Source organism: Ictidomys tridecemlineatus, chromosome 1 (genome assembly GCF_052094955.1).
Source record: "Ictidomys tridecemlineatus isolate mIctTri1 chromosome 1, mIctTri1.hap1, whole genome shotgun sequence".
Lineage (NCBI taxonomy): Eukaryota > Metazoa > Chordata > Mammalia > Rodentia > Sciuridae > Ictidomys > Ictidomys tridecemlineatus.
In genome coordinates, this window is record NC_135477.1 from 52856288 (window position 1) to 52868535 (window position 12248).

Genomic DNA, 12248 nt, shown 5'->3' on the forward strand with positions numbered 1-12248 from the left:
AGGACACTAGGGTGATAAAAATATTCTATACAGTGAGCTATCCAATACAGTAGACACATGATGACTTGTGGTCACTAAGCACTTCAAACATGGCTAGTGCAACCAAAGGACAGTTTTTTGTTATTATTTTTTAATTGTTGGGCAATGAATCCAGTGCATTCTACACCTCCAGCCTTGGTTTAGTGTTTAACATTATATGTTTGGCATCTCCAAATATTAAATCTTATTGTCTTTTGTAGTTAAAATGTGTGATAGGATACTAAATTTTTAAAATATGATTTTGAAGAGGAAATAAAAATTAGACTACCAGGTGCAAAATAGAAGTATAAAATTTATTTAAAACCACCAACAAATTTCTGTGTAATCAGGAATGATACAATTTTGTAATAGTTTTTTTTAAAAACTCATCACAAAGATTTAAAATATATTTTCAATTACATTATTCATTTAGCCTTATTTAGTTAGAACAATTAAAAAAAGAAAGTTTATGCTCTAACAAATTAAACACACAGGAAAATATAATAGACAATTTCCACAACTATCTTTACATGTATATTTCAATACTAGTACATTTCAATGCATTTTGCTACATAAACATGAAATCATGTACAACTGCTGTGCACCAAAATTTAGCTTAATTAGATCTTTCAAGTAACATGCAATTCCAACTTACGTCTTCAAGTACTGCTAGTAAGTGTTCCCTTGTCTGCAGAGGACTAAATGTTGATCATGTAATAAAAGTATCATAATTACAGAATTATCTCTTTCCCTTCTACATGGTGAAGTGCTTTTTCTTTAACTGTTTCCCTCCTATGTTAAGAACTAAAACAGATATTTTGTGAAGTTTTAAAGAGTATTTCTTTACAAACATTTCAATATAAGGGATATTTAATACAGTAGGACGGCAATAGGTTAAAAAAAAAAATCCCCAAAGCAAAAAAATCAAAGGTAAAAAAATAAATAGTAAATATATTCCAAAGAGAGAAGTCAGGTAGAGACAAGAAATATTAACTTATAAAACTGATAATTCTCTCTTGGGAATTCAGTACTACTCTATTTCACCATGGTAAAGAACCTTTGAGCATTTTGTTCCTGCTAAGAATGAGCATTCTGCTTCTCCTTTAAACCAAGGTAATGATATGCATGTGAATTTACTTGGTAGGTGACCACATAGCAGGAGAGAATGTGAACAAAATAGAAAACATGGTTATCTCTCTGCCAAGTAATTTTATAAGTTTCTTTTTAGGGAACATTTCTTAACTTCTCAGTAACCCATATATGGCCATCTACCCATATTTCACAATGCGAAAGCTGCCCTTAGTTTTTACTATAAAACCAGTTCTGGAAAAATATCCTCTTCAAGCACCTATCACAATGTTATCTTATAAAGGCTAAAAAAAAATATATATAACCATACATTGCAATAAAAATATTTAATCTTTTTTTTAAAAGAGCTGTTTTTGTTAAGTTCTATATCATTAGCCATTTTATCCTAGCACAAATAGGCATTGGTGAGGATAGGCAGTTAGCAATCTCACCAAAATCAAGATTTTTTTGTTTGTTTGTTTTTAATATTCAAATTTTGGCCTGGATTTTTGTACTGATGGAATAGTCAAAATATTCACTCTATATTTATATAGGGGTTGCTAAAATAATCTAGAAAAAGGTTATTAGAAACTTTACAAATACATCTAATTATTTTTCTTAACCTTCTGGCAAAGGAATATATATCTTTTGAACCACAAATTTTATGTGCCTGAAAACAAAGAGAAACAAAAAACAAGACAAAGTGTTTCCTTTTAGATAGGCCAACAATTTAGCATTTATATTATGAGGGGCTGGGAACTAGAATTGCTTACCTCGCACCATTTCCTTCAAGAAACGTGCACTTCAATAAATTTTAAGAAATACATTAAACATTGATTGTGACCCTGGTCTTTTTTTAAGTAGTATTCAAAAAATTATTTAGAAGATTGCCGATTTTAGTAGTACCGGGGTATTTTTTTTTTTTTAAGTCTTTTCAGTGGACACAACATCTTTATTTTTATGTGGTGCTGAGGATTAAACACAGTGCCCCGTGCATGCCAGGTGAGCGTACTGCTTAAACCACATTCCAGCCCCCAGGGATACTCTTTATAAAGTTATTATTATTTTTTTTTTTTTAGGAGAAAAGAGAAAGAAAGAAAAATCAGTAAATCCAAGCCCTAATATGTAAGTCCTAGGAATTTAGGAATCTTTTCTTAGGCATGAGAAAATAGCTAGTTTAATAAATAATGGAAACAAAATACTTGAGAAACATGTTCTTCAAATGATAAGATTCTCTGTCAGTTTCAGGGTGTAGAAATACATTTAGCAATCTGCAGATACTAAATATTTTAATCTCAGATTGTTTGAGTTGCTTGGTGACTCTCTAAGTCCCAGCCATTTACTATTCTTGTCATCCACAGATTCCTGATCTGTAAGATGGGAATAATATTCTTTGTCGGATTTTCAGTATCAGAAAGAAAAAGTTGCACATAATAAAGCAGTTTTATCATAGTGCTTCATTAAGTGCACGGGTATTATTATAATTATTGTTATTATTATTGATATTGGGGATTAAACCAGGGCCTTGAACATGCAAGGCAAGCACTGTACCACTGAGATATTTCCCCAGCCAAGGATCATAGCTTTTATTACTGTCATATTTACGTCCAAAACATTTCCTTAATTTTAGCAGCAACTTTCATATATAAAATGTTGTAGAGTGCAAAGAAGAAATATTAAAAAGTATCTCTTCCTTTTGAGGTGGTTGACTGAACCTTCAGTTGCTGGTAGGAGCATAATTCTCCCTCCTTTCTGGCCCTTAACTCTTCCCCATAGTGCCGTGCCCTTCAGTTTCTGATGGCTTACTAAATCACCCTCTTCCAATTACTTTCATTTTCAGACTTTTCTCACCCAGATTATAGAATAGTTCCTACTATTGCTAACAACCTAAGAATTCCAAAGGAGTAAATTTACATTAGAAAATAGCTATCCACATAGTTTGATTGGGAAATTAGAAATACAGATAAAGAGATACTGCCTACTTTATAGATAAGATCCATTACTAATCCAGTTACTGTTTAGTAAATTTATAATTAGCATGAGGGATTACACAGAAATTGCAAAACCATACAATACACAAAGTCTTAAAATATTTATCTTCTAATACAATTTTTTTGGCAAAAGTCTTGAACACCAAGAGAAAATTTAAATATTAATGGGATTTGTAGAGACACCACTTGATAATAAACTCTGTTCTTGTATCTAGTGCGTATTCCTATAAACAGAATTTGCCACTAAATTTAAATGGTTTAATAAAAGCTCTTGATTGTTTTTGGTATTGTATCTGAAAGGACTTGTGAGATATGATTTTAAAAGACAGAAAAAGACAACTTAACCAGGGTCACTACTGTTTTTAAAACAAACCATGTGTATTTGCAGAATGGATCTGAGGAATGGAAACAGGACAAAGAAATTTTTATTAATGTAAATAAAAATCACAGGAAGAATAAAGATGTAAAAAGAATCAAAGTGAACTTAGAAAACAGTGCAGCTTCCATAAAATGGAAAAATAATAATGATCCGAATTTTTATCCCAGGATTTTAAGTTTATAGCCTGCCAAATGGAGAATTACATTCCAATATTATTTCTCCTAAAATGAAAATCTGACAGCTGCAATTTTTTTTTCTTATGAACAAGAGAATGCCTTTACATAACAGCTGCTCGGGCAAAATTTCTATTTTTAGACAATTATGTTTATAGGATTAACCAAGTCTCAAACATAAATGAGTTATATCAGCTAATGCTCTGTTTGATAACATTCCTACTTTGGACTAAATTTTGCTTTAAAATAAGGGACATCTATGGCAGAACAAAGTTTATGACCCAGATAATGAGAATGATAGTATGGATGGAAAAATGTCTACAGGAAATAAGGAAACTATTAATGTTTGATTTTTAAAGCTAGCAATATGAAGTGTTTGCATACTAACCAAGAGAAACTTGAATATGCCTTGAGCTACCCCGCCCTTTTTTGGTACTGGGTTTGAACCCAGGGTCACTTAAACTATTGAGCTATATCCCCAGCCCCTTTTATTTTTTATTTCGAGATAGGGTCTCCCTAAAGCTGGTCTCAAATTTGTGATGTGTCTGGCTTCAGCCTCTTGAGCAGGCGCATGACTGCACCTGGCCTTTGAGGCACTTTAAAGACAAGTGAAAATGAAGAGTGACAATATAAGTGTTCCCTTTGGATTACTTGATGAAATGAAATATATGCCTTTTGTCAGAGGCTTGTTTGGGGAATAAAGAAGACCTCCATCTCAAAAAAAAAACAAACAAACAAACAAAAAAAAAACTTTTGTGTAAACAGTGGTATTTAATTGGGCGCATCCCTCCCCAAGAAAGGATCAAAACATATTCATTCAAGCTGGGCACAGTAGCTCATGCCTATAGTATCAGCTATCTGGGAGGCTGGGGCAGGAAGATTGGGGTAGTTAAAGACCAGCCCAGGGGCAAGATGTGGGAAATTAAATTCATCCAGATGCAGAACTGCATAAAAAGTTCAACAAGGACAAAAATAGTGAGCTCCTGAATAAAAGCTTGCTCTACCATTCTTAAAAATAGAGAAACTCACTTTTTCCTTTTTTTAAAAATGTGGTACTAGGAATTAAACTGGACTGCTCTATCACTGAGTATATCTCCAGCCACCTCTCTCTTTTTTTAAATATAGTTTATCGTGAGACAGGACCTTGCTTAATTGCCCAGGTTGGGCTCTGACTTGTGATCCTCTTGATTACTGTGTCCAGCAAGGTATTCACTTTCTTTTGTTTTTTGAACACTGGAGATTGAACTCAGGGGAACTTGACCACTGAGCCACATCTCTAAGCCCTATATTTATTTAGAGAAAAGGTCTCTCTGCGTTGCTTAAGGCCTGGATAAATTGCTGAGGCTGACTTTGAACTCATCATCCTGTCTTAGCCTACTGTTTCTATATAGCACACACATTTAAGAAAATGCAGACTCAGTCTCCAATGAAGTACATATGGATTTTGACTTCCAGAATTTGCCTTCCTGAGCCACAATGAAAACATTTTCTAACGCTGTAAGAAGAAAACTCAACATGGAACACAATTTGATTTAGGTAAACTCAGACTCGGTAATCTGGCACTGATGACATCACTTGGTTTAAGTATGATGTACAGACCGGTGCTGAAGCTACAACACACCTATGAGTAATTTTAGGAACTATGGATGTTGAAACAATATTCCACTTCATGTAGAGAGACACATCGAAATTAATTGCTGGGACTTGCCTAGCTGGATATGAAGGGAATTGTATAACCATGGCTAGGTAGTTATGGAAATGATTTCCTCAAATATTTCAATCACTTGTAGATGGACAGAATGGCTGTATTTTTCCTTTTTTAAATGTGGTGTGGAGGATTGAACCCAGTGCCACATACATGGTAAACAAGTGCTCTGCCACTGAGCTCCAGCTCCAGCCCTGTAATCATCCAATATTTTAAAAACATCCTTATGTATGCTAGGTACCAAGGGAAGGAATAAGTATAAGCCTATAGTATAGAAGCTCTTGAGATGTGCTTAATGAAATGCCAGAGTATTGCCACATCTTCTAGGAAGAGTTAACAAAATAGCTCCCAGGGATGGGGAGGTAGTTCAGTGGCACACACAAGGACCTGGGTTCAGTCCCCACTACTGTGCCAAATTAAATAAAAAACAAACAAACAAAAGACAGCTTCATGGGTAAGTCAGCTCATTTCCCACAAAAGTACATGAAGTCAGCAGGCAGGGGCATTTTGACCTATTTTCACTGTTCACTTTTTCAAAAGATCTCAGGGTGGAGGGGAAAAGCCATTTTATATTATTTTCTTTTGTGTGTGCTCGGGATTGAACCCAGGTGTTTACCATGCAGTCCACTTGTATCCCTTTATCTTGAGACAGGGTTTCATTACTAACTAGTTTAGAGTCTCACAAAATTTCATAGGCTAGATTGAATTCATAACCTTCCTGCTTCAGCCTCCAGAATTGTTGGCATTTAATTTTGATACGTTCCCAAAGAAGACTATTTCCTAGTGATAAATCACTTTGTGGGTGAGATAAAATAAAGTTTGTTTATACTCTACGGTTATAAGCACAAAGTAGTCTTCACCTGTACAAGGTTCAAGGTTTAATTACAAATTGAAATTGATATCTGTTCTTTGGCTTCTAGTGAATGAACTGTTTGACTTCTGAGGTGAATTCCAACACTCTGAGAAGCTAACATGTTATCTTATTTAACAATTGTCATAAATTTCTACAAAAGATTAAAACTCACACTTGTAGTAAACCTAGGTTTCCATGCATTAAGGAGTGAAATTGAAGGAAACTATTAAAGATTGCATACACCAACCAATTTAGTAGGTATGTTCAAAGGAAATGCTGTGCCCATTATTGGTGGAAACTGTGATGCAATGATATTTTAAATTTGTCTGAGGAAAAAAAAAATCTTGATTTTTTTTGTTTTAAAGAACTATTTTCAGGTTAATTTTACTCATGCTATGGTGGAATGAAAATCAGTGATTCCACCAGAGTAATAACATTAGAAAGTAGGTTACTTCCTATGAACTAAGTCGGTACATTTGCACAAGGGTATGCATTCAATTAAGTATGTATTGGGGTTATGTCTTAAGTAAATGGGTTATGGATCTCATCTAGTGAAGTTCTGTATGTAACAAATCAAATTATTTCATCCACATGCAAATTGAATAATAATGATGTTAAAAAGTTACTGAAGATGTGAATGTCCCCAAAATTCAACTACAATTGTAGTTTCCTTGCCCAATAGATATTTCAATTAGGTTGATATGATTTAGTTGGCTATTTGAGGATAAATTGGAAACAAAATGTAGGTAAGGCTGATGAGCAGAGGGGGAAAATATAATTCAGTGATGGCCTCATAAACACTAGAAATGGAATTTTGAGGTACAGTTATACTTTCAGTAGGATTCTACAATAGGTAAAAGTTATTATAATTGATAAATTTGGTTGTTTTGGTACTGGGGATTGAACTCAGGGGTACTCGACCACTTAGCTACATCCCAACCCCCATTTTTGTATTTTACTTAGACACAGGGTCTCACTGAGTTGCTTAGCGCATTGCCATTGCTGAAGCTGCCTTTGACCTTTTGATTCTCCTGTCTCAGCCTCCAGAGCCACAGGGATTACAGGTGAGTGCCACTGTGCCTGGCCATTATAGTTGATAAATTTGTAACATTATTAACTGGAATAACTTGGAAGTCAGGTATAAATGAGTTCAATGATCATACCATGAACAAAAAGCAGACTTAAAACCTAATTTTAGTGCAATAAAAAGGAAAAAGAAAAGTCATTATACTAAAACATAATAGAGCTGCAGAAGTGTTAGATGACCAGTTTTATGAGTGAAAATGTCATTTAAACCAATTTATTTTCTCACTTCAGGAGAAAGAGCACACTCCATTCATGATGTTAATTACAACAATGGACTGGAAACATTTTAGCTTAAAATGGACATTCTCAGTACATGTTTTGGTAAACTATAACTAGCTTCATAAATCTCACTACTCCCTTTATTTTGAATGTAATTTGCTATTTCTTTAAAAATATATATCCAAGGTATCATTGAGGATTTTAATTCTTCAACTCTACCAATTCATAGGTGATGATTCAGAGAAAAACAAAAGTGACATTTAAATTTTGCGGGTATTCAATAAGTATGTACTGGGAAAATGGGTAGATGGATGGATGGATTAAGGGACATAAAGTTTTATCCATTATATCTGGTGAGGAAACAACTTCTAGTAGAAGCTAAGGCTTAAAATCTAAAATGTAGTTATCACAAGGGTGTACTCCTGATAGTCAAATGCTAGAAAATATGTTATTTAAGCAGCTGAAGCAATAAACAATCACTTATATACTTATAAGAAACCTTAGTCTCAAAAAACAACAAAAACACAAAACAAAAGAAAAAAATGCCACATTTTAAAACAGATATCTAAGGCACAGAAAATACTAAAACAAGTCATTGAATTACCCTATTTTACATATACAGGTCTATTAATGGACATTTCCTTATTTACAATCCCTTCATATTCCTTTACTTAGATTAGTCAAAAGCTTTAAACTGATACTTTGCACCATATATTATTTTAATAAGTTATAATGAGATTTTTTTTTTTGAGACCTTGCTGGAACTGTTTGCTTTTGCACCAAAATTATAAATTAGCAGTTGTGGGCTTCCTATGGCATTTCCAAGGGAGAAGCACCATTAGGTTTTCTAGACTCCCAAAGAATATGATACTTTGAATATTATAGCACCTCTACATTTTAACAGAATCAAGTATTTCTTAGAAGATTCTTCTTGTTCTAAACGTTTTGTTTCGGTATAACCATATTTATAATACTATTACCATTCTTTGACTAGGGCCAGGGAGTAACTGATAATAATGGTGACTTTATTTCAACAGGAATTTTTTTTTTATTATTCTATACCAGGATGGATATCATAACAACAAAACAGAAAACAAACAAACAAACAACAACAACAACAAAAAAAAAAAACAATTTGGGATGGGTAGGATAAAGCATTTGACTCTTCTAAATCACATTTTCTCCCATTTTCCTTTTGAAACTTGTTTAATGGGTTATATTGAAAAAGCTGGGATGAAAGTAACTTGAGGCCATGGTAGCTCAATAAATCATAAGAGACCACACTATTTTAAAATTTAAAACAACTTAGTCAATATTGATGATATGTTTCTTAAGTCCAATTTTAGGAATTATTCACTATTTTATATAGGTTGCTATTATATAACGTGAAAGGACACATTAAAAGAATAAAAACCATATACACGATGCAAAGAACATGTTGCATTTAACAAGATGAAACTCTACACAGCAAGAATAAATGATTTCTCTTGTATGCAAATATGCACAAACAATAGACAATAGGATTCTTATACTATACTATTTCAAGTTACTTTTAAAAATAGAAAGTGCTTTTAAAATATATATATTTACAATTACGAACAGCCTCCAACCATTACAAACATAATGAATTATTTTATACAGGAGAAATATTTAAAGAGAGAAAGCATTTCATTGGTTTATTTCAAAGGAAAATGCTGATTTTCTAGCAATGATTGGAAGATATTGGAACATGGCACCATGAAACAATGATTCAGCTTATTTTTAACTGTGTCAATGTGGTTAAGCACCAGGAGCTGTGTAGAGTTAACACTGTGTCTTGACTTTACATCACAGACATGAACCTGTTAAAATCCTCTAAAAATGACTCTTGTTTCATAATAAACAGACTTAATTTAAAGCACCAAACTGAGTGATTCTGTCAAGGTTAACACCTAACCAAAACGTTTCTTTATATATTTAAAACTAGAAAACTTATTTTTGCTTAAAATGTGCACCTTCTACCAATTGACAAAATAGTCACAGTTAAGTACCCACCCCATTTTTAAAATTTTTACCTCAGACTTGAAATGGGTGAGATGAAGATAGAGTAAACGACAACATGACTTTCTCTTAACAGCACCTTGAAAAAATACACTGCATGAGGAAAGGCGATAAGAAGGGGAGGAAAGCCTTTAGACCCAACGGTTATAGGGCCCTGCAACCTGTGTTAGAGCATAAGGGGACACAGTGACAACATTGTCATGGGTTAATGTTAATGCTTTATGAGATGGAATTTGGTTCAATTCATTGATTTCAGGGGACAGTTCAGCACCCTTGTTAGCTGCCTGGTCTTTCAGCTCTGAGGCCTTCATTTTCTTATTCTTAGCTACTTTAGCCTCGAACTTAATCCTGTTTAGTTCAAAACCATGGTGGGGCTTATTCAGGTTTTTGTGCTGGTAGAATACAAGGGAGAGGCGAGCAGGATGATTGCGGTTTGGGTGTGCCACAGCAGTGGTAGCATGAAGCTCTCGCCGGGCACACTCAATCATGACAGAACCATGAGTGGGTGCAATTGCCACCCCACCAATATTGGGATCCGAGAAGATGTGCTCATTGTCTGACCAATATTCCTCGATGTGAGGAAATTTTTCCTCAGCAGGTGAAAGAAGGTCGTCTGATAGGGGGTCATCAGATACAGGCTCATCTGCTTCAGAATGTTGCTCATCTTCTTCCACCAGACAGGAAGCAGGCTCATGAGGAGAAATGAGGAATGGGGGCTGCTGATTTGGCTGATTAGTAGTTAGCTGCTCAGTTGGACCAGTGGGAGGCTCAGAAAAAGCAAGGGAATCTGTCATGGGAGGAGGCAGTGAGGGAGGAGGAGCCAGGTCGCTGGGCTGTGCAATTCCAGTGCCTTCCCCAGCAGCTGCATTAGCACCACTGTGTCTTCCAGAAGGCATTGAGCAGTGGGGAATGCTACTTCTTTCTGAAAACCCGGACGAGGCTACTTTATTGAAATTAAATGGAGCTGTTGGCATGGAAGAAGTCTTCGGGTAACAGAAGACTGGAGACAGGGTTGCCTCATTCACTGTTGGAGGAATGGATGGGGTCAATGAATAGCATTTAGTGTTCTCTGAGCCTTTGAAGATAAAATGATGTTTAGTTTCACCTTTTATTTCAGGTTGCACTGTCTCACTATTATTCCCTAAACAGATAAAGGAACAAGGAATGTAAAAATAAGCTATGATTTTTTTTTCCCTCTGAAGCTAGAGAAGGAGCCCAAGGTCAGGTATGTGCTAGACATGTACTCTACCAGTGAGCCACATCCTAGCTTGTTAGACATTTTTTAAATCATGGTGGTACTGGGCGTTGAACCCAGAGGTGCTCTACCACTGAGCTACATAATCATGCTTTCTTTTTGGTACTGGGGATTGATTCTAGGGGCACTTAACCACTGAACCATATCCAAAGGCCTTTTTTATTTAGAGACAGGGTCTTGCTGAGTTGTTTAGGGAAATCACTAAGGTTGCCTCTGAGGCTGGCTTTAAATAATCCTCCTGCCTCAGCCTCCTTAGCCTGTATGCCACTGTGCCAGGCCTTATTTTTATTTTTTATTGTGTGACATAGTCTTGCTTAGTAGCTGAGCCTAGCCTTGAACTTGCAATCCTCTGTCCTTGCTCTCTCCAGTATGTGACACCATGCCTGGCCCCAGTATTAGTTTTTAATTCGTAATGTTCCATGAAGCATTTATCTTTTTGGAAGTAATTAGAAATTAGAAATAAGTGCAAAAAGTTATCCATAAGCATGGATATTCATTATTTAAAATGGTAAATTAAAAAATGACCTAACAGGCTATGCACAAAAAGCTCAACTAAACATTGGTATGCCCTGCAAGTGATAACACAATGACATGGAAAAATAAATATCTACCAAATATCTATATGACTTTTCAATTTTTAAAAATTTTTTAAATTTATTTTTTAAAATATATTTTTAGTTGTCAGTGGACTTCCCTACACCTCATTTTTAATTTTGAGACAGAGTATTGGAAACTTGCATAGATAGATCTTGAACTTGCCTTAGCCTCTCTAGTAGCGAAGATTATAGGTATGTGCTACCATACCCAGCCTCATGTTATCATTTCTAGAGCAGTTTAACTAATAGTTCAAATATATTTCTGGGTAATAAGGACCTCACAATTGGCAAAATGTTATTTTTTATGTAAAGGAAGTCAAAAAAATTTTTACTCGAAAAACATTTACCTTGAGACATTCTAAGCTTGTTTTGAAGCTGGAAAATATTCAGGAAAGGAAAATTAGTCAATTTAGCAATGACAAGAAAGAAAAGTAAAGGACCCATGTTATGATATAGTAATGTAACAATAAACATAACCAGCTTCAGATAGTTTCTTAGATGACACATCATAGGAACATGAAAGGAATGAAATACAAAGTATCAAGCAGGCCGGGAACAGTGGTACATGCCTGTAATAACAGCAGCTGGGGAAGTGGAGGCAAGAGCATCAGGAGTTCAAAGCCAGCCTCAGCAACTTAGCAAGGTGCTAAGCAAGTCAGTCAGACACTGTCTATAAATAAAATACAAAAAAAGGGTGGAGTTGTGGCTCATTGGTTGAGTGGCCCTGGGTTTGATCACCATTAAACTGCTTAAATATTAAGCAGTATTATATTAAATTATATGAAGCAGAATCTTGCCTTGCAAGCACAAGGCCCTGGGTTCTAACCAGTACCCCCCCACACACACACACAAAGAATAATAATTA

General features: G+C 34.9%; 1 protein-coding gene and 1 long non-coding RNA gene across 7 annotated transcripts in view; one reads left to right on the forward strand and one right to left on the reverse strand.

The window, feature by feature from the left end:
- LOC120885341 (uncharacterized) overlaps positions 1 to 12248 on the forward strand; it is a 52356-nt gene that overhangs the window by 14637 nt on the left and 25471 nt on the right. The window contains exon 3 of the long non-coding RNA XR_005727902.2: positions 7151 to 7251. This is a non-coding gene — a long non-coding RNA (uncharacterized LOC120885341). The remainder of the gene's footprint in view (positions 1 to 7150; positions 7252 to 12248) is intronic.
- The window catches only part of Tet1 (tet methylcytosine dioxygenase 1), a 137324-nt gene that overhangs the window by 10128 nt on the left and 114948 nt on the right, over positions 1 to 12248 (reverse strand). For 4 of the 6 annotated variants that reach the window (XM_078041210.1, XM_078041206.1, XM_078041208.1 and 1 more), the window contains one exon: positions 312 to 10556. The exons of 1 other annotated variant lie outside the window; for it this stretch is intronic. In XM_078041210.1, the coding sequence (XP_077897336.1) occupies positions 9664 to 10556 (893 nt within the window). In that variant the 3' untranslated portion in view covers positions 312 to 9663. Of the gene's footprint in view, positions 1 to 311; positions 10674 to 12248 lie in introns of those variants that run through there. One more of the 6 variants, XM_078041218.1, reaches the window with a different exon arrangement.